The 23,745-nt window shown below is 41.1% G+C and overlaps 1 protein-coding gene across 3 annotated transcripts in view; it reads left to right on the forward strand.

Moving 5' to 3' along the window:
* The window catches only part of PEX3 (peroxisomal biogenesis factor 3), a 988,587-nt gene that overhangs the window by 857,387 nt on the left and 107,455 nt on the right, over positions 1 to 23,745 (forward strand). For all 3 annotated transcript variants that reach the window (XM_044060125.1, XM_044060118.1, XM_044060109.1), the window contains exon 10: positions 21,103 to 21,225. In XM_044060125.1, the coding sequence (XP_043916060.1) occupies positions 21,103 to 21,225 (123 nt within the window). The remainder of the gene's footprint in view (positions 1 to 21,102; positions 21,226 to 23,745) is intronic.

The raw sequence follows: 23,745 nt of genomic DNA on the forward strand, positions 1-23,745 counted from the left end.
CATCAAAGTATTTTGGAAACAGATTTAACTACCCAGAAATGTCGTCGGATAGCAATCCGACTACCGGAGTACATAAAAAAACGCAAAGAAAAGGACAGAGAAAGGCAGTCGAGATCCAAAACAGACGACGAAGCTTCTCCTAAGCCAGTCACCGGTTCGCCGGTACTCAGTGAGGCGCTTTCGCAGCCCCTGATACCCGCTACTTTCGAGTCACAGGCCTCTACCGACACCCCATGTGGAGTCCGGCATGCCACAAGACACTCAAGGTATTAGAACGAGGGATGTAGCTTCCTCGGATGGGTCCGGAGCCGCTGAGCAGGCACTGGCTTCTGAGGGTGTATTCAGACCTCAATATTTGTATATCAAACTGACGACAGCTGCAAAACCAAACACAAAAGCAACTTCTAAAACTAAAAAAATGACGCATGAGCCATGTGCACAGGCCTCTATGCCTAAAAAACAGATGATCAAAATGGCTGAAGACCTTATTACCTTGATCAGGGGTACCCATCCCCCTCCTGATAAGAGGCCTAGGCAAAACACTGATTATGTATCTTCAGATCAGGTTTCTATTTCTTCTGATTCCTCTTCTGATCAGGAATTATCTATACCTCCCTATGAGGATTCTGATGCTGAGGAGTCTATTCCATCTGCATCTCCTCCTGAGGATTATTCATTTGGAGAAACCTTGCATACTTTGAGGGAGCATTTTCACTGGGAGAGTCAAGACTTCTCAGAATCAAAAAAGAGGCTCAGGGATTTTCTTCTCCCTCAGCACAGGCCTTTAGCCATTCCACCTGTTTTAGACATTGTGGATGATGTATTTTCAGAGTCAAGCTTGTCCACTGACTCCTTACCTCCAGCTCCCAGTAAGCCTGACAGATATTACAGGTTTCCTGACTCACATAAATTTTTATTTAGAAACCCTGCTGCTGATCCTGAAACTATTTCACAGGGTCCAAAGGGAGTTAAGGCCTCAACAGCAAAAAATCATACCCCCTCTGACAGAGATTCAAGGGCACTGGACAGATGGGGAAAAAAGGTTTATACATGTTCAACCTTGGCAATCAGGGCCTTAAACTGTCAATTTCATATGCTTAAGTACCAACAACACGTTATGGGATTACTGAAACAGAAAATGATGTTGATTTCAGAATGTGCAGAAAATAAAGAATTGCAGGAATGATTGCATGCAGCTGAACAAGTTGGAAAGCATACTTTGCAATGTGGTTTTGATTCCTTAGAGGCCTCCTGCAGGGCTTAGTTACTGGATCTGTGATTAGGAGGCATGCCTGGTTAAAGGAACAAAATTTGCCTGATCATGTTAAAGCTAAATTGCTAGATGCACCTTTACAGCATGATACTCTGTCTGATATTAAGGCAGAAGAGGTTTTAAAGAAAATGGAAAGACAAAGCTAAGTCTATGCAAACTGTTAAAGACTTCTTACAAGTGCAGCCACCAAGATTCAGTAGACACTGGCCTACCAAAAATTGGTCCTTTCTTGTGTCAGACAGAGCTCAAAGGGGCAAATCCAGACGCCCTAAGGGTTCCAGATACCAGGCACAAGGTTCATACAGGTCAAAGCAATGGGGCGCTTCCACCTCCAAATCTGGAGGAGACAAAGCGCAAACCTACAGAAAGCAATCCCAATGACTTCCATCTGCCTTCACCAAGCACTTATTTTTTGACAGCACCCTTAGGGGGAAAATTAGCACTTTTTGCTCAAAATTGGCAGTTAATAACCCAGGACAAGTGGGTACTAAACATCGTATCACAGGGATACAGATTCCATTTCCACACTCTGCCAATGGCAAATGGTTGGCCAGATCTGCCAAAACAATCAATGGGCAGAGGCACAGAAACAGGTTATGTCCCTCATGGATATGGGGGCCATTCAGGCAGTACCAGAACAGGAAAAAAGACCAGGTTTTTACTCAAGACTGTTCTTGGTACCCAGAAAGGACAAGGCCTGGCGGCCAATAATGGATTTATCAATTTTGAACGCATACCTGGACATTCCAAAATTCAAAATGCTGACTTTGCAGCAGCTTCTGCCCATGCTGGGCAAGAATGCTTGGCTGGTGACTTTAGACCTAAAAGAGGCATACCTGCATGTCTCAATAAGACAATCGTGCAGAAGATACCTCAGATTCAAGGCTGGCTTAATGCATTACCAATTCTCTGCACTGCCCTTTGGCTTATCTACTGTGCCCAGGGTCTTTATAAAGTGCCTGGCACCAGTAATTGCATTTTGCAGACAAAGAAGTATACAAATATATCCTTACTTGGATGACTGTCTCATTCAAGCAGAGAACAAGGGCATTCTTCTTCGACACCTGGCGTTTGTGAAAAGGCTTCTAACATGCCTAGGGTACACAATAAAAGAAAAGAAATCACAACTGGTACCCACTCAAAAGATAACATTCCTGGGTGCAAGCTTGAATGCAACTGCCCAGAAGGCTTACCCTCATGCCAGACAAGCAAAGGCAACTGACTACTTACTTCAAACTGATGGCAACAAAAACCCAGTCTTCTGCAAGACAAATTCTGCAGGCTCTGGGCTTCATGGCATCCTGCATACTACTGATTCCATATGCAAGACGGCATATGAGGAAACTTCAGTGGTACCTAAAAAGTTCATGGAGTCGACATTCTCACAGTCTGGAAACAATGATTCCTCTCATTCCCTGCCTGCAACAGGAGTTTCTGTGGTGGGCAAAGGCATGTCACCAAAACATGAGACGGCCATTCACTCTACCCCCTGCCAGCCAAACCATGACAACAGACGCATCAGATTTTGCCTGGGGGGCCCACATGGCAGGAAGATGCATTCAGGGCATATGGTCACCAAAATAAATGCATCTGTATATCAACCAGAAAGAGATGCTAGCTGTTCAAAATGCCCTAACAGCCTTCAATGACTTACTTCATCCAGGACAACTACTGATAAAGATGGACACCACCTCAGTCATGTGGTATATAAACAAGCAAAGGGACACACACTCTTACCCCCTTTGCAGATTAGCCATGGCACTGTGGAACACAGCTTTGACCTACCAAATACATCTTCAAGCTCAATTCCTGCCAGGAAAACAAAACACTCTGGCAGACGATTTAAGCAGAAACCTTATGGACCCTCACGAGTGGAAGCTAAATCCACAAGTCTTCAGCATGATAAAAGAGAAATGGGGGAGCCCAGACATAGATCTCTTTGCCTCTCCTCAAAATTATCAATTGAAAAGATTCTGCACAAGGACTTATCACAGACAAGCATGGAAAATGGACTCCCTATCCTTCAGTTGGAAAAACCTTTCAGTTTACGCCTTTCCTCCTCTGCCTCTGCTCCCCAGGGTCCTCCTAAAAGTCAGACAAGAGAAACCAAAGATGATACTAATTGCCCCGGACTGGCCATGCCAATACTGGTACCCAATCCTAAGGAACTTGTCTCAATACCCAGCTTGGACCTTGCCTCAAAGACCACAATTATTGTCCCAGCAAAACAGTCAGATCCTGCACAATCAGCTACAAACTCTGAACCTGGCATCATGGCTGATCATGTAGTCATACAAACAACACCTCTCAGTAAAGCTGTGATGGATGTCATTTTGGAAGCCAGAAGGCCTAGTACTAGAAAATCTTATGCTGACAAATGGAAGAGATTCTGTACTTGGAATCAAGAACAAGGAACTGATACAGCTGAACCAAATATTCCTCAGATATTGCAATACTTAACTGAGATGCTTGACAAAGGCCTATATTTCTCATCGATTAAAATCCATGCCTCTGCAATTTCGGCTCATTACAATACAGAGCCACCAATCTTTTGTCATCCTTTATTAAAGCAGTATCTTAGAGGAGCCAAAAATTTAAGGCCTCCTAGAAGATCACCATTGCCTGCATGGGACCTCAATTATGTGTTGGAAAAGCTCACCCTGCCCCCATTTGAACCAGCTGCTACCGCTGATATAAAGTTCTTATCATGGAAAACAGCTCTGCTTCTAGCAATTACTTCAGCAAGAAGAGTTTCAGAGCTACAGGCCCTCATGGCTATAGAGCCTTTTATCATATTTTACCCAGACAGGGTATCTCTGAGGACAAATCCCACTTTTATGCCTAAGGTGGTTTCCATTGTGGCTCTTAACCAAACAATTCATCTTCCAACCTTTTATCCAAATCCACAGAACAAGGGGGAGAGAATTCTGCATTCCTTGGACATACACAGACAACTAAGATTCTACTTAAGCAGGACTAAGGCTCTAAGAAAAACTGAGCAATTACTAGTGACATATGCTGCAGGTTCAGAGGGCAAGGCTATTTCAAAGCAGACAATTTCAAAGTGGATAAGCCACTGCATCCGTTTCTGCTACTTACACCATGGTAAACCTGTGCCCAAGGGCATTAGGTCTCATTCCACTAGAGCAACAGCTACTTCAGCAGCCTTTCTAAGGAGAGTACCAACCAAAGACATTCTAGAGGCTGCTACTTGGAGTTCTGTTCACACCTTTACAAAGCATTTCCTTTCCCCCCTTTTTTAAACCGGGGGCTTTAAAATTTGGGGCCCCCCCCCTTTTTTTTTTCCCCCTTGAAAAAAAACCCAAAAAAATTTTTAAAAAAAAAAATTTTTTCAAATTAAAATTTTTTTGTTTCCCCAAAAAACCCCTTTTTCCCCCCCCTTTTTTTTTCCTTTTAATTTTAAAATTTTTTGTTTTGTTTAATTTTAAAAAAAAAATATTTTTTATTATATTTTTTTTTTTTTTTTTAAAAAAAAATTTTTTTTTTATTGTTATAAAAAAAAAAAAAAAAAAAAAAAAATTTTTTTAAAAAAATTTTTTTTTAAAAAAATTAAAAAAACCCAAAAATTTAAAAATTAAAAAAAAATTTTTAAAAAAAAAAAAAAATTTTTTTTTTTATTAAAAAAAAAATGAAAAAAAAAAAAAAAAAAAAAAAAAAAAAAAAGAAATTTTTAAAAAAAAAAAAAAAAAAAAAAAAAAAAAACTTTTTTTAAAAAAACTTTTTTTAAAATTTTATTATATTTTTTTATTTTTTTTTATAAAATATATTGTTTTTAAAAAAATATTAATTTTATATATTATTTTTTTTTTTTTTATAAAATTTTTTTTTAAAAAAAAAATTTTTTCCAAAAAAAAATTTTTTTAAAAAATTTTTTTTTTTTTTTTTTTTTTTTTTTTTTTTTTTTTTTATATTATTAATATATTTTTTAAAAAAAAAAATTTTAAAAAAAAAAAAATTCTTTCTTTTTTTTTTTTTAAAAAATTTTTTAAAATTTTTTTGTATTAAAAATTTAAACCCCTTTTTTTTAAAAAAAAAATTTTTTTTTTAACCTTTTTTATTTTTTTAAAAAAAAATTTAAAAAAATATATTTTTTTAAATTTAAAAATTTTTTATAAAAACATTATTTATATTTTTTTTTTTAAAAAAAAATTTTATATAAAATTTTTTTTTTTTTTTAAAAAAAAAATATTTTTTAATTTTAAATTTTTTAAAAAAAATGTTTTAAAAAAAAAATTTTTTTTTATAAAATTTTAAAAAAAAAAAAGGGGGTTTTAAAAAAAATTTTAAAAAAATTTTTGGGGAAAAAAAAAAATTTTAAAAAAAAAAAAAAAAAATTTTTATCCTTTAAAAAATTTTTATTTTTTTAAAAATTTTTTATTTAAATTCCAAAAAAAAAAAAAAAAAAAATTTTTAAAAAAAAAAAAAATTTTTAAAAATTTTTTTTTTTTTTTAAAAAAAAGGGTTTGGGGAAAAAAATTTTTAAAAAAATTTTTAAAAAAACCCAAAAATTTTAGGTTTTTTTAAAAAAAAAACCCCCCCTTTTCCCCCCCAAAAAATTCCCTTTAAAATGCCCTTTTTTCCCAAAAAAAATTTTAAAAACAAAGGGTTTTTTAAAAACGGAAAAATTTTTTTAAAAAAAAAAAATTTTAATTTTTTTAAAAAGTTAAAATTTTTTTAAAAAAAATTTTTCAAATTTTAAAAAGTTTTGGGGGATTTAAAAATTTTAAAAAAAAAACCCGGAAAAACCCAAAAATTTTTTTAACAAAAAAGGGAAAAAAAAAAAAAATTTTTTTTATCTTTTTTAAAAAAAATTTTTAAATTTTTAAAATTTTTTTTTTTTTAAAAAAAAAAAAAAAAAATTTTAAATTTTTAAAAAAAAATTTTAAATTTTTTTAAAAAATTTTTTAAAAAATTTTCAAAAACCCCAAAAATTTTTTTAAATTTAAAAAAACCCCTTCCTAAAATTTTAAAAAAATTTTTTAAATTTTTATTTTTTTTTAAAAAATTTTTAAAAAATTAAAAATTTAAAATTTTTAGGAGAAACTAAAGAAAATGGCGTTGGCTGCATGTTTTATACCCCTGATGACCTGACGTCATGAAAGAGGAGACAGCAACTGACGCAGGACCCAAGACTTTGGAATTCAGGCTGACTGAGGGCAACCTGCCAGCAGATTACCCAAATGTAATGACTGCAACAATGAATACACTCGAATATCTACATTTATGGTAAGTGTACACAACTGTACTTTTTGACCACAGGCAGCTAGTTTATTCAAGACCTTCCAAGACCAAGATAAAACAATGAAGGAATGCAGATAAATTATCCTTACCTCTGTACCCATATACCAGAAAAACTACCCTGCCAAGTCCACTTCATTTATCAGAAGAGAGCATACGCCGTCTCTGCAACACAAGATGGTTCCCAGAAAGAGGTTTCCAGAAAAACCTGAAGGTCATCCTAGATCTGGGAGGCCTCCTTTCACAGATAAGTCATTATGATTATCTTCCCCTCCACCACCACCCCTTACGTCATACCCTTCCCTGTTCCAAAATGCTCACTTTTTTCTATCACAAATTGGGAAATGATCACAACAGACATGTGGGTTCTCACTGTTATCAAACAGGATTACTCCGTTTCCTGAAAGAACTACCTCTCTTTAGATGCATTCCACCCCCTCCCTACAACAAGTTGCATCATCTTCCACCCATCCTACAAGGCTTATTTCCGAGCCATTTCCTCATCAGTTTTAGGAAGAGGATTCTACTCAAGGCTGCTCCTGGTACCATGAAAAGGAGGACAGGGAAACTCAAGCTGGACTTTTCTCAGCTCAACTTTTTCTTGAACGTACCCACTTTCAAAATGATGTCTTTTTAGACCCTTCTTCCCTTTATCCTTCCACAGACCTTCCTAGTATCTTTGGCCTTGAAGGATGCATACCTTACATGTAACCATACACCTGTCTTGCTGGAAGTTTCTGAGGTTCTTTACTGGCTTATCACATTGTCAGTTTTCTGCTTTGCCCTATGGAGTTTCTACTGTCCCCAGAGTTTTCACAAAGCGCCTAGCTCTAATAGTGTTTTTCAGGACTCAGGGAGTACAGATATTCCCCTGCCTAGACAATTTGCTAATCCAAACTTCCATACCTCAGGCTCTATCACTGCACCTCATGTTCACCCTCACTCTCCTCATGTGACAAGGATTCACTGTCAGTTTCAAAAATTCTTCTCTACAGCCCACTCAAGACCTAGTTTTCTTGGGTCACAGATAAGACACAAAAATATGCAAGCCTTCTTACCCCAGGAGAATGTGTAGAGCCTCACAACTTATTTCCAATTCCTCTTACCTCTGTGTGCCTACTCAGCAAGGGAGATTCTCATTGCACTAGGTACATAGCAGCAACCATCCTGTGCTATTACAAGCCAGGCTTCATATGAGGATAATACAGTGTTACTTGAAAAATGTATTGTCTTAACACAATCACTTCTGGACACAATGATCCCTGTCATATGATTTGTAAAGAGGAAGATCCTTTGGTGGGCATCCCAGGTGAATCCCAAGTCAGGCCTGCCCTTCAAAATGCAGGCTGCAAGTCAGAAGCTGCACACAGACACCTCTAATGAGGCTTGGAGGTCATGAAAAGGGACTCACAAGGTGCAGGGTTGCAGGCAAGCCAGTCTCAAAACAGAGCACATCAACCTGAAGGAGACTGTCATGAAGTCCCTACAAGTCTTCTCCCATCTCTGGAAACCGGGACCTCTAAAGGTATTCACAGAAAACACAACAGTGATGTATGTAAACATGCAAGGATGGACAGGATCTTACTTAATTGTACAGGATGTTCATCGTGCATACAGCTGCAGTAATCACAGATGGGTTTTCAGCCGTCAGGCGGTCCCTCGGTCGGCCGAATTCCAAAGTCTTGGTCCGGCGTCGATTGTCGTCGCTTACTGTTCTGACGTCAGTAAGGCCAGAGTATATAAGACACAGCCGACGCCATGTTCCTTAGTCTTTTTTGCGGCGCGGTGCCCGAAGCAGAAGCAGTTCGCAAGTGCCGGTCGGCCAGCTCCTGAATTACGAAAAAAAATTGGAACCGAAGTCTTCTTTAAAGCTAAGTACCCGTTGAAACTTTTCTTGCCTCAGACCGATGTCAGAAAAAGTTAATAATTGTATTTCTTGTGGGAAGCAAATACCGCATAAGGATTTCCATTCCCGTTGCATACCTTGTTTGGGCCCAGACCACGACGTCTCGGGCTGTCGCTTGGCGCTACCTTCAATAAGCGTGCTATCAGCGTCGGGCGGAGTTCGCCCAACACTACTTTGGTAAAGCTTTTGATTATAAGATGTCGTCGGACACTCCGACTACCGTTTTGTCCAAAAAACGCAAGGAAAAGGACCAACAAGCGAGACCCGCGGTCCCCGCCGACACCACGCCAAAACAGGCTACACGTGGTCCGGTTCTCAGCGAGACGCCTTTGCAGTCCCTGACTACCGACGACACCCCTTTGGCGGTGTTCTCTGTACCCGAGACTGCTGGGTCCTCGGTCCTTTCCCAGACTACAACCGAAGCCCCTGCTAATGTCGAGCCTACTAATGTGGACAGGTCCACCTCCACCCATGGTGTATTTAGGCCCTCATCTTCTTTTTTAATAAAGGCTTTACTAAATCCAAAGCAGCCAGGCATCCCGAGGCCTGTTGCACAGGGCCCATCTCCTGGACCCATGCCTAAGAAACAGATGCTTAAAATGGCTGAGGATTTAATTACTCTTATCAGAGGTTCTCAGCCCCCTCCTGACAAGAGACCCAGAGTGGAGGAAGAATCTCCCTCTTCTGATCAGGGATCCATTTTATCAGAACATTCTGATGCAGAGGAACACTCTTACTCCCCTTTTGAGGATTCGGATGCAGAACAGTCCATTCCTTCTGTATCTCCTCCTGAGGATTTTTCTTTTGGGGAAACCTTGCACACTTTGAGGGAACACTTCCATTGGGAAGGCCAAGACTTTTCAGATTCCAAGAAAAGACTTAGGGAATTTCATTGGTTACCTCAGCACAGACCTCTGGCTATACCCCCTGTTTTGGATGTACTGGATGATGTCTATTCGGAGGCTTGCCTTAACCCTGATTCCCTGCCTCCTGCACCAGTAAAACCTGATAGGTATTACAGAGTACCCAGCTCTCACCAGTTTCTCTACAAAGGCCATAATGCTGACCCTGAAACCATTTCACAAGGCCCCAAGGGATTAAAGGCCTCCACTGCCAAGAATCCACTCCCTGCAGAAAGGGAATCCAGATCTCTAGAAAGGTGGGGTAAAAAGGTATATACCTCGGCCACCCTAGCCATGAGGGCCTTAAACTGTCAGTTTCATATGATTAAATATCAACAGTACCTGTTATCACAATTAAGGAACAAAATGTCTCAACCTGAGCAACCAGATTTAAAAGAGTTACAGGATATGATGCATAGTGCGGAGCAAGTGGGTAAACACACCCTACAATGTGGTTATGATGCCCTAGAGGCTTCCAGTAGAGCGGCTGCTACAGGATCAGTCATTCGCAGACATGCCTGGCTTAGGGAACAAAATTTACCTGATCATGTGAAAGCTAAACTTCTTGATGCTCCTTTACAAAAGGATGTACTATTTGGTACTAATGCTGAGGAGATACTACGGAAAATGGAAGAAAAAGCCAAATCTATGCAAACTGTCAAGGCTTTCTTACAGGTCCAACCACCACGTTTTAGCAGAAATTGGCCTTCAAAAAACTGGTCCTTTCCAACCACTGACAAGCCCCAAAGAGGCAGATACAGACACACAAGGGGCAGAGGGTAATCACAAGGATCATATAGAGGCCGACAATGGCAAACTCCAGCACCAAGAGGTGGTGAAGACAGTGCACAACAATACAGGAAGCAAACCCAATGACTCCCTTATTTCCATGCCAAGCAAGTCTCAGCTGACAGCACCTTTGGGAGGGAAACTAGCATTATTTGCAAGCAATTGGCATATTGTCACAACAGACAAATGGATACTGGACATTATAAACAGAGGCTACAAATTTCAATTTCACACTCTTCCAAAAATGAGAGGCATGCCAAACCTGCCACAAAATCAAAGGGCAGTGGCACAACTGCAAATTTCAAAGCTCCTAAACATGAGAGCTATACAAAAGGTACCTACACTCCAACAAGGTCAAGGTTTTTATTCAAGACTTTTTCTGGTACCAAGAAAAGGAACCGACTGGAGACCCATTTTGGACTTATCCATCCTAAACACATTCCTACTCGTGCCAAAATTCAAGATGCTCACATTACAGCAACTTCTTCCCATGCTGGGCAAGGAGTTTTGGCTGGTAACATTGGACCTCAAGAAGGCATACCTGCATGTCCCAATCAGACAAAGCTGCAGAAGATACCTCAGATTTCTTGCAGGTTCAATCCACTATCAATTCTCTGCATTGCCCTTTGGCTTATCTACTGCGCCCAGAGTATTCACAAAGTGCCTGGCATCAGTGATTGCCTACTGCAGACTTCAAGGGATACAAATTTACCCTTATCTGGACGACTGCCTGATCCAAGCGGACAGCAAAAGCATACTACTGGAACATCTGGCTTATGTGACACGGTTACTGCTTTCTCTGGGATATACCATCAACAAGGAGAAATCAAGACTAACACCATCTCAGAAAATAACCTTCCTGGGTGCCAACTTGGACACAAACACCCAGATGGCATATCTTACGCCAGAAAAACAAGGGCAACTATCTCAGTACTTCAAAACACTAGCAAAAGTACCAGGCTTACTGCAAGGAAAATCCTGCAGGCTCTGGGATTCATGGCATCTTGCATTCTTCTAATCCCATGTGCAAAGCTGCATATGAGGAAACTTCAATGGTACCTAAAAATCTATGGTCTCAACACAGTCACAGTTTGGAAGCAATTATACCAATAATTCCATGTTTGCAAAAGGAATTTCTATGGTGGGCCCAAGCATGTCAAGTAAACACAGGCCTTCCATTCTGCAAGCCTCAAGCAAAACAAGTCATAACCACAGATGCCTCAGATTACGCCTGGGGGGTGCACATGAAGGACAGGTGCATTCAGGGCAGATGGTCCCAAAAGGAAAAGCACCTTCACATCAATCAAAAAGAAATGCTAGCAGTGATAAATGCAATTACAGCTTTCAAGGACTTCCTGCATCCAGGACAATTACTGATAAGAACAGACAACACCACAGTAATGTGGTACATAAACAAACAAGGAGGAACACATTCATACCCCTTGTGCAGACTAGCCATGACTCTTTGGAACTTGGCTCTGGAAAGACAAATCGAACTTCAAGCACAGTACTTGCCAGGACTGGAAAACACACTGGCAGACACTCTAAGCAGAAATATGACAGATCCACACGAATGGAAGTTACATCCTCAGGTGTTTACAGAGATAATCCAAGCGTGGGGAGGCCAGACATAGATCTTTTTCCTCCCACGGGAACCATCAACTGAAAAGTTTTGTTCAAGGACCTTTCATCCAAAGGCCTGGAAAGTGGACGCCCTTTCATTCAGTTGGACAGCATGGACAGTTTATGCATTCCCACCTCTGCCTCTTCTGCCCAAGGTGCTTTTGAAAGCAAGAACAGACAAACCGAGGATGATACTGATTGCTCCAGATTGGCCAAGGCAACACTGGTATCCACTCCTGAGGAGCCTAACACATACTCCTCCCTGGTCCCTGCCTCTAATGCCTCTCCTTCTGACTCAGAACAGCTACAAAACTCTTCACAGTCAGCTGAAAACACTCAACCTCGCTGCATGGAAAATTCCTTGACACCACAACAGTCCCTACTCTCCAAGGAGGTGCAGGATGTCATTTTGGAGGCCAGAAGACCATCTACTAGAAAAGCTTACTCTGCAAAATGGAAGCGGTTTTGCTGTTGGAATGAGAAAAGAGGCCAGGACCCTAGAAAATTGAACTTGCCTCAGGTTTTACAGTACCTAGCTGAACTGCTGAACAGTGGACATTCATTTTCTTCCATAAAAATACATGCCACAGCCATTTCTGCAGAATTCAACACGGATCCTCCTTTATTCTCTCACCCACTCTTACGACAGTTCCTCAGAGGGGCTAAGAATATAAGACCTCCAAGGAAGCAACCAATACCAGCCTGGGACCTTAATTACATACTGGAAAAATGAACATTGCCTCCCTTTGAACCTGCTGCCTCAACAGATCTGCAACATTTGTCCTGGAAAACAGCTTTCCTTCTGGCCATCACTTCAGCTCGTAGGGTTTCTGAACTACAGGCCCTCATGGCGGTGCAGCCCTTCCTCATCTTCCATCAGGACAGGGTTTCCCTTCGTACCAACCCATCTTTTATGCCAAAAGTGGTATCCAGGGTAGCCTTAAATCAAGCCATACACCTACCTACCTACCTTTTATCCTAACCCTCAAAACAAAGGGGAGAGGCTGCTTCACACTTTAGACATCCATAGGCAGCTACGTTATTATTTGGACAGAACAAAGTCCTTCAGGAAATCAGAACAACTTTTTGTGTCCTATGCCGTAGGGGCTCAAGGGAAACCAGTTACCAAACAGACCATTTCCAAGTGGATTGGCCACTGCATACGGTTTTGTTATTCCTATCATGGGAAATCTGTCCCTACTGGTATCAGATCTCACTCCACCAGGGCCACAGCCACCTCTACAGCCTTCCTCAGAGGCGTTCCTACTAAGGATATTTTGGAGGCAGCCACTTGGAGTTCTGTACATACCTTCACAAAACACTACCACCTACCCTTATACTCCAGAACAAGAGCAGGCTTTGCCACTGCTGTTTTGCAGGGCATTCTGGCTCAACCCAGTTCCTCATAGTACCTACCACCCTATGCATATCTTTGGGACTCTACCCATCTGTGATTACTGCAGCTGTATGCACGATGAACATAGTACAGTTTTGTACCTACCATAAATGTAGATGTTCGAGTGCTAATACAGCTGCAGTACAGGTTTCCCTCCCTCCTTCCCCACTTGGTAAAGGCATGGGGCCTAACAACCTCTTCATACCACCTGACTGGGTTATCCTGCTATGTTTTATTTGATTGCTTACACTGATTTTGCATTACATTGCATTGCCTGCATATGTAGATAAGCCTTATTTATGTATTGCCTTCCTTTTGGGGGCACCTGACATCTGGGGCAAGAAAGACTGAAGAACATGGCATCGGCTGTGTCTTATATACTCTGGCCTTACTGACGTCAGAAGAGTAAGCGACGACAATCGACACCGGACCAAGACTTTGGAATTCGGCCGACCGAGGGACCGCCTGACGGCTGAAAACCCATCTGTGATTACTGCAGCTGTATTAGCACTCGAACATCTACATTTATGGTAGGTACAAAACTGTACTTTGGCTCAGATTACTTGGAACCTGGCCAACAAGTCAAACATGTCCCTTCAAGCAATATACATCCTGTCCCAGGACAATGTCCCTCAACAGATCCATCAGTCTCCCACAGATGAATGCTCAAGAAACGGGTCTTGCTCTTCCTAGACCTATTCTACAAGTGAGGTACACCACAGATAGATTTATTTGCCTCAGAGAACAACAAACTGCTCCTTCTTTTTTGCACAATGACTCTTTGTTCCCAGGCTTGGAGGATAGATGCTTTGTCTTTCCAGTAGACATGAAGGTTTCTTCACCTTCCCTCCAGTGCTTCTGCTCCCCAAAAGTTTTACTCAAAACCCAAAAAGAAAAAAAACAAGAATGTTGCGGGTTGACTCATTAGTTCCCCTTCTGTATCTTTAAGACAGAGGCAGTCATTAGAAGTTACTCCCACATAGTGGAACTGATCACACAACAGAAGGGCTCATTGCATCATCCCATCTTATCATCCTTCAACCTAAACTTATGTGTAATCGGATTCTGATTTCTTCCAAACGCAATTTTCTGAGGACATGGTTTGGGTTCTCTTGGAGGCCAGAAGACCCTCTATCCAAAGATCCTAAATAGCCAAATGGAAAAGGTTTTCGATCTGGTGTTAAACCAAACATCTGGACCCAGTAAAATGTGAGGTTCCTCTTATTTTGTCTTATTTGTGTGAACTTATGAAAGGCAGTTTGGCATATTCATCTATTAAAGCCCACTTTTCAGGCATGAGGTCAAACAGTTTTTAAAAGGGGCTCTGTGTGTAAACCCTTTGAGAAAACCTGTGCCTCCCCTTGGCATCTCAGCTATGTGCTGGAAAAGTGCACTGTGCCTCACTTTGAATCAGCAGCTTCAGCCACTCTCAAATTCTACAGCTGGAAAACCATTTTGTTGGTGTCTCTCACTTCTGGTAGAAGATGCGTCTCGGAGCTCTAGGCACTCATGGCTACTCCTCCCTTCCTTGCTTTCCATAAGGACAGTGTGTCCCTGAGGGGCAATTCTTCCTTCATGCCTAAACTAAAGTGGCAAACAAGATGTCCTTCAATCAAGTCATCAACCTTCATACTTTCTTTTCCAACACAGAGAACAGGTGAGGAAGAATACTACATTCCCATATGTACACAGACAATTCATATTTACATAGACAAGACTAAGTCTCTTTGTAAGTCATACAAACTGTTTGACTTCCTGGACTCTAAGCTGGCCAGCCAGTATCCAAACAGACTATTGCTAATTGGATTTCTAGGTCCATCTCTTGTTGCTACACTTACTATGGCAATTCCTTGCCCTCTTTCCCAAAAAAACTCATTGCACTAGAGCAGTGGCCTCTTCTGGAGCTTTCTAGATGGGGCTAATCCTGGAAGCAGCTACCTGGTCTTCATGCACACTTTCATTAAGCTTTACAGAGTAGATGCTTTTTGCCAAATCCAGAGCTGCCTTCACTACTTCAGTCATTTCTCACAACTCTCATATATCTACCATTCTACTCCCTTAAGCTTTCTGAATCACCCGTCTGTCTGGAATACTGCAACAGTGATTTTGGTCAGGGCACAGTGCAGTTGTGTAAGAACTTATCATAACAGTAGATGCCCTACTGATCACTGTTACAGTATTCCTTACCACCCACCCACCCACCCTTTTTTCCTCTTTTCCTATTTTTCTTCCTTTTACTCTCCTGCCCTGGTTGGCAGCCTCTAGGACCAAGGGGGACTTGTGTTTTCTTTTCTTTTAATTTCTTTTCTCCTGTTTTTCTCCCTACTAGCTGACTACTTTCTTGCCAGTTGTATTCAGGTTGCTGGCTTGGAGATATAGAATTTACAGCCATACATCCACTTATGTAGCCCCATGCTCATGGGCTGAGGTCATATGACAGACATATGGCTAATGAAACTTTTACGCTTTGGTACTCTGGCCAGATCAGTAGGGGAGGCTTGATAGTCAGCAAGCATGGGGTGGGCAACAACCATGTCACAAAACTCACACTCCACGTTCCTAAGCACCGTGGAAAATATTAGGGTCCAACCTAACTGTCTCATAGTGGACGACTTCAACTACCCCTCCATTAACTGGGAAAACTACTCATGTTCCAATACACTTGCCCAATGTTTCCTGGAATTCATTAATTCCATTGCCTTGGACCAGCTCGTTCTTACCCCCACTAGAGGTAGCAACATCTTTGACTTGGTCATTACTAATATTTCCTCCTTTCCCATACTCAGCATGGTTTCCGACCAAACCATAGCACAACCACTGCCTTACTCTCCTTTACTAACACTATCCTTCAGCATAAAAGCAATGGCCGTCTCTCCTCTACTACTTTCCTAGACCTTTCTAAAGCATTTGACATGGTCCCACACAAACAACTCATCTCTGTCCTCAATAACCTATCCTTCTCTCAATCAGTCACCAACTTGTTTCAGAGTTACCTGTCTGACCGCCAACAATCCATTGTATGGCAGAATGACATATCTCCCCAACTACCTGTCTCCATAGGGGTTCCCCAAGGATCCATCCTTGGACCCCTACTCTTCTCGGTTTTCACCAATAATCTAGCCTCTGCCACCAAACATGGCACACTCATACAATACGCAGATGACTCAACCATCATCTGATCAGCCCAGTCCCTACCCAAACTGCAAAAAGTCACACAGGAAGCCTTTTCCTCTGTTGAAACTTGGTTATCCGATGCCCAATTAATACTCAACTCAAACAAAACTAAACTACTCATCTTCCAACCCACCAAACATACTCAAAACAGCTCTCACTTTTAACATCACAGCAAAAGACAACACCACTATATACCCAACTGAACACACCAAATTGCTAGGAGTGGAAATAGACAATAAACTAAAATTTGACATTCACATATCCATGACCATAAAAAAGTCCACAAAAAACTAGGTGTGTTATACAGAAATAAGCAACTTCTCACCAAAGCAGCAATGATTTCAATAGCAAATTCCCACCTTATCTCCACCCTACTTTATGCCTCTCCAATATATACCAACCTAAGGCAATGTGATCTAAACAAGCTAGAGACCTGCTAGAAAAAAATCGCCAAATTCGCCACAGAGGCATCCTACCGTAGTCACCACTGTCTCTCAATTGCTGAACTGGCTGGCTTGAACTCACTCACCTCCTTCAATGGTATCAACTTTCACTCGCCCACAAACTAGTAAACCATCCACTAAATGTCCCATCCCTCCAGAATCTACTCCAACCCTATCGCACCACCAGACCACTAAGATTCAGCAACAAAAATCACTTGCAGATCACTAAAGCCAATAACTCTGCTGGTGAAGCACTATTCTCTTGCACCATAGCCAAATTATGGAACTCCCTCCCACCCACAGTTACCTCCGTACCATCATTCACCCACTTCAAAACTTTACTAAAAGCACACCTAAAAACATGCTGGCTATGCCCTTGCAACTCCCACTCTAATATCACCCACCCCATCCAACCACTACCTTTCTTTCCACTCCACTAACTACCTTGATTATAGCAAGCTCAGATGTTCATAAGCCTAGTACTTATTATACAGCAGGAACTTCTTATTGTAACATTTGTTAATGTCTGTTATGTACTTCACAGATAAAGATTGTAGTTGTCTACTGATGTACTATGTTCTTCATCTGTAAATATGTTGCAAGTAATTGTTATGTTAAATTGTAAATCGCTATGTAATCCATTGTAACTACTGTCTGTTTATTTTAACTGTGGAGCTTTTCTCCCCGGGCCACTGCTGAAAATGGACCTACGTCCAGTCGGACACTCCCGGTCAACAAATGTAAATAAATAAATAAATAAATATGGGTGATCATTGCTCTATACTAATAGTCAACTCCTCCCTGGTTAGATCTGACCACAAACTAATCACCTTGGAAATCCACATCCCTCTCACCCCCCGCAAAGGTAACCACCATGAAAACCTTCTCCAAAGCTAACTTTGGGCTTCTAAAAACAGAGGTGGCTAACTTCACGGCAGCCATGCAATTGGAGAATAGCTGCATGACCACCAAATCATGCACTAATGCCCTGTGCGAACACATACACAAATGCATGGATCTCGCCATACCTAATAAAACCAAGATGCTCTCCTACAAAAAAAGGAAGCCAATCTGGTGGTCCCCTGCCATAAATGAACTCTACAACAAGAGGAAACTGATGTGGAATAAGGTGAAGTCCCAAGACTGGAAAAACTCCCTTATCAGCCTCAACAAAAAAATAGGTCCCTCATCAAATCCTCTAAAGCTAGCTATGAAAACAGAATTGCAGCAGATAGTAAAGACAACCACAAGGCCTTCTATAGTTATGTAAAGAATCTCCACGGCAATACCCAGATTTGCTCAGAGCTACTGTACAATGGTACCTCCTATACCGAGCTAACAGATATTGCCAATATACTGGCCGACAGATTCAGTGCCAACTTTACCCCTCTCTCTCCCACCAAAGGACCAATCACAATACCAGTAGATTGCTAGGCACCCAGTATTACTGCTGCACAGCTTAAAACAGCACTGTCCGAAGCCAAGAATACAGCTTCTATGGGACCTGACGATTTCCCTGGTTGTGTTCTACATGAACTACAGAGTGAACTGGCACCTCACCTGTGTGCCCTGTTCAATCACAGCCTCACCTCAGGCTTTGTCCCTACCGAATGGCACGTTGCTACAGTCATCCCTCTCCACAAAGGATGTGCGACTACAGACGCTGGGAACTATTGCCCCATTAGCCTGACGAGTCTGATATGCAAAGCTATGGAATGCATCATCATGGACCTAATAAACAAGGATATAGGGAATCTCCAAACTTTGGATCCCACACAGTTTGGTTTTGCGAAGGGTAGATCATGCCTGCTCAACCTGGTCGACTTCTTTGAGTCAGTTACCAGAGCTGTGGATGAAGGCAAGTTGGTTCATACAGCCTACCTTGATCTGACCAAGGCCTTTGATACCATTCACCACTCAAGAATCATAGAAAAACTCACTAAGCTAGGCATCAACCCCTATATCACTAGGTGGGTTGCAAACTGGCTCACAGATCGAACCCACAGTGTGAAAGTAGCTGACTCCAAGTCAGACTGCCGACCAGTCACGAGTGGAGTCCCACAGGGTTCGGTCCTGGGTCCTCTCCTGTTTGGTATCTACTTCTCTGTAGTCCAGGCCAACATGAAGGGAGTCTGGCTGACCAAGATCGCAGACGATTGCACATTGGGAGCCATAATTAACTCCCCAAGTGATGTTGGCATCCTATAGAAAGGCCTCACCGAGACCAACGACTGGTGTCAGAACCATGGCCTTAAGCTCAATGCCAAAAAAATGTCGTCATCCCCTTTGGGAAAAACCTGGTTCCCATGAATTACCACATTGATGGTGGTCCACTGAACACAGAAGGTGTTATAAGAGATCTGGGAACACAGACCTCTCTTTTGACCACCACATTGCCACTCTGGTCAGAAAGTCCTTCTATGTGGCACATCTTATTACTAAGGGTTTTGCATCCAGGAAGAAAGAGGTCATTGTCTCCCTCTACTTTTCCCTCATTAAGCCAGTCATAGAGTACAATGCCCCATTTGGCATTTACCTCGGTAGACACCTGCAATAACTGGAGAGGCCACAAAAGTACCTCACAAAGAGGATCCTAGGCCTTAAACACTTGTCCTATATGGACAGACTCAAAAAACTCCTATTCTGTCTTATAGTGCCTACTTAGATGTGATCTCTGCTTGACTTACAAAACCATGTCTAACCCAGCTTTGTTAGAAATGCTACAACTAAAGAAATCCCAATCCCTCCACACTACACGCTCCAGAGACCTCAGCCTCATTACCACAATCAACAGAACAAGCTGGAGGGACAGGTTCCATAACCCAGAGACTGCCCATGCTATGGAATAGACTTTCCCATACATGTCAAGCAGAGCGCCTCACTGGCCCTCTTCAAGAGAAATCTTGATGAGTGGATGGGAAATAGAAAATTCAGCCCGGGGATCACTCCAGTGGCTCTTCTCGACAGAGGCACTGGGAACTAAGGTCGGGTGGCACGATGCCAGGGTAATCCTATGGGCTAGGCTTGTAAAGGCTCCAGGGCCATTAGCCTAGTACACACCTATGAACCTATATAGAAGAAAGTCAGAGTTGCACTAGATTTGCTACAAGACTTCTGGAAAATGCAGTCTGAAGCCACATAATATAAGCATCTGTAAGTGAATCCAGTATTAAAAGGTTTAGTCCTATACCTAATCTAGCTTGTTTATTTTTTACTCTGTTATCAGGCCTGTTTATCTGTAATATTGACCATCTGGTACTGTTGACCTCGTAACAGTATATTATTGTAAATGTCATGTCTGTAAATACATTCCTGTGATGGAGAAGAATGTATATGTTTGCAATTAATAGCATATCAATCTTTTATATTTTAAAAATCATTGTATTACTCTGCAGCAGCAAAGGGCTTCATTCTCTGGTTCAGTTCTCAGTTGTTGTGCCTTCTTTCCAGTTTGTGTATCTTTCTGGATTCCACCTGGATTATCGTAGGTTCATAGACAAATGCTAGGCCATCATTTTACAGACTATAACAAGCCTAGACTTTAACCAAAGATCAGAATCAAACCCTGTACTTTGAAAATGTGAGGTACAAGAAATTAACCATTATGCTAGCCACTCCCCTTTAAGTTTTCATAATTTTAGACTTAATGCTGGATTTGAACACCTGCCAATCTGAATAAACATGATTACACCATAAAGCAAGACTCTGGATACTTTTGTTTTCTCCTCATCTCAAAGACATTCTGTAGGTGAGTTTGAGACCTCCTGAATTTGCATGCCTGGCATCATGTCCAGGATTATATTTTAGCTTTCTGCCCACTGAGAGCTGGGGTAAGCTGTGAATCACCCAAATTCCTTGATTTAGATAAAGTGACCAATCAGAGAGTAAATTAATAAATGAACAAATAAATGAATATTCTACATACTCCAGAAAGCTTAAGCTTTGCCTGTCTTTAACTTATTACTACTTAGTGAATTTAAATTACATTACTGTATATGATTCAGTTTGCAGACAAGTGTCCAATTAAATGTTTTATTCTCCTGTGCTAATAGCTCACTGTATGATAATAAGGATGGCAGTAACAATATTAATTACTATGTAATTGTAACACTGTAGAATACATTGTATTATAATTTTTCTGCTGTGGATCTCGCTTTCTATTTATATTATTTCATAGAGTCATAACTCTATGATCTGGATTACATTGTACATGTTGTGTGTAGATTGTGGATAAAAAGTTTCCCTTTGGATCACCCTACTCATCCAGTTAACAGATAAATAAATAGGTGAATACAGTTGATTTGGTTAAAATCAGTTTCTTTCTATTTCTTTTACAGTCCAGATTTAAGTTCTGTTTTGAGTAATAGCTTAAACAAAGGATTTAGTCGGCTGCTTGACAATATGGCAGAATTTTTCAGACCGTCTAATCAAGATATGAGGGAAAGCAATTCATCAAGCAGGTTTGTATATTACCTTGCATAAGGGCAACATATGAATGACAAGAAATGGTAACTGAATAAAATTTAGCAATGTCATTTAATTTTGTATTGTATTAGCAGAGATCTAGCTGAGCTGTTGTAGGAGAGTGCATAAAGACAAATTGCGTATAAACCCCTTGTCTAAGTCAGATATGGACATTATTTTATATGCCTCTGATTTACTTTTGTCACCTTGATTGGTTAAGGCTCTAGTCACTTTTTTATTCTGCATGCCAAAACTTTCATAACAAATTTGTTTTACTGTCTTTTTAAATGGGGTACTATTGAAATACCTTGTAAATCAATGTAGGTAACCTTTTTTTTGAGCAGTGTGGCAAAGAAAAAAAAAATAACTTCTACTCTTGCAAGATGTTCAGTTGCCAAGTAGGCAACATGCATGCATGCATGTACATAAGTACAAAACCGGAGGATATGTGCTACTCCTTTCTGCTTATCAACCAGCAGGGCAACTTAAGTGTCTGCATGTGGATACCTAATTTGGTTCAAAGGTTTGCCTTACTGTTCTGGAACCAAAGTTGTCACCCTCCTGGTGTTTTCTGCTGCAGGAGCTTGTTTTTTTACACGTTTATGGACACCCAGATATGGCACCCTGACATTTTCTCCATAAAAAAGTAAGCCAGTAAAATGCTATGATGTTCTGTAGTCCTATCTTGCCTTCATTCTTACTGATGGGATTGGAGCCGATCCTCTACTCCGACTCGGCCAATTTACAAGCTCAAAGTCTTCTAGTTGGTTCATGGCTAGGTAGGTATCCCATGGTGCACCAGTACAATCCCCAGATCTCGTTTGTCACATCAATGAGTTTGGATGTGCTTCTTCTTGGCCGTGGCTAAGTCTTGCACATTTTTTTCAGAAATTTTGGATAAATCTTCTATTTTCACATTTTGATAGTGTTATATAGCATTGTATAGCTATAGTTGGAGTAGTGTTTGCAGTTAGAATAGTTGGCGTTTAGAGCGCCTTTTGTGTGCAATTTCTTTAAGTACAGTTGGCCGTTGGTCTTGTAGTACTTGGTATCCTGTGTGCCAGTTTTCACTTGGTTGATATAGATACATATATATATATATATATATATATATATATATATATATATATATATATATATATATATATAGTAGGTGCCTTTTGCGCTTAGTTTAGGCTGTGTGTGCTTCTTTAAATACTATAAGTAGTAACTTTTTTGCGGAGCTTTCCACTTGCTGATGTGTCTTTCGGCTTTTCCCGGTTAGGGGTCGCCACAGCGGAACTCCGGTCCGCTAATGATTGGCAGTAGATTTTTACATGCCGAGTTGCTGGCCCTGATGCACAACCTTCAACGAAGGTATGCCCATTCACGCATGTCTCCACACAGAAGACGCTCTAGCTGAGAGTCGAACAGGACAACGTCGTACTGTGATGCAACAACGCTACCGCAGCACCACCACCGCATTTCAGCTTTCCACTTGCTGATGTTTCCTGTTATTAGTGTTGCAGACAGAACAAGGTTCTGTTGACCTTGTTCTTTGTGTTTTCCACAAATTAGACTGTATTCCTGTTCTGTTGTGTGTGCGAGTCTCTCTGCTTGTTTTCTGCACCCCCTAGGTCCGTTTGAGTTAGAGGACCTAGTTTCCCTTTCTTTCCTACCCGGACTAGGCCCAATTAAGTTAGAGGACCTAGTCCTCGTGGTATTTCTTTACCAGTTCCTGTAGGGCTAGGCCCACTTAAGTTAGAGGACCTAGTCCTCCCACTTTCTTTTGTGTGTGTGTGTGTGTGTGTGTGTGTGTGTGTGTGTGTGTGAGTTCATCTTCTGTGAGATGTATAAGGAAGGCAAGGACCATACGCCATCTGGCTTTAAAAAATGCATAAAATGCTCAGAGAAGATGTCCATAACAGATGGCCACAGTAACTGCATTTACTGTCGTGGGGCCATCCATTTTACAGGAAACTTTGCCACTGTTTTAGTGCTAGGGTGTTGCAAGAAAGAAAAAATAAGCTCATTGTAAAAGGGCTCCTAAAGCCTTCTTTTGAGGAAGATCTGGCTAGCTCTTCCTCCTTTGCTAGATCTCAGGGGTCTAAAAAGGAAAAGTCCAAATCCACTAAGAGGCACTCCCCGGCGCCGGGTGGTGTTTTGGAGCCGCCTCTTAAAATTACTAAGCCTGACAAAATTACTGTCTCATTGGCCCCACTGAGTTCGGAGCCGATCGAGAGTTTTACTACTGTGGTTACAGGATCGGCACCAAGTAGTTAGGAGCTGACAACTGAAAGTATTAAACGGAGCCGGTTTATGGATCTTTTACCGGTCTCCCCTACATTAAAATCACCCATACTGCAGAGATCCCATTTTCCTACCCTGTCCTCCAGGTCTTCCAGGAGTTTATCAGAAGAAGATGTGGAGAGGGTAGTGCTGAGACTTTTGAAGTCATCTGCCTTACCTAAATTGTTGTTGGCTCCGACCCAATCGGTTCCGGAGCCACTTGAGTCCGTTTTCCTTTGGTGATTCTT

This window comes from Protopterus annectens, chromosome 1.part0, assembly GCF_019279795.1.
Source record: "Protopterus annectens isolate FY-2018-M chromosome 1.part0, PAN1.0, whole genome shotgun sequence".
Classification (NCBI taxonomy): domain Eukaryota; kingdom Metazoa; phylum Chordata; order Ceratodontiformes; family Protopteridae; genus Protopterus; species Protopterus annectens.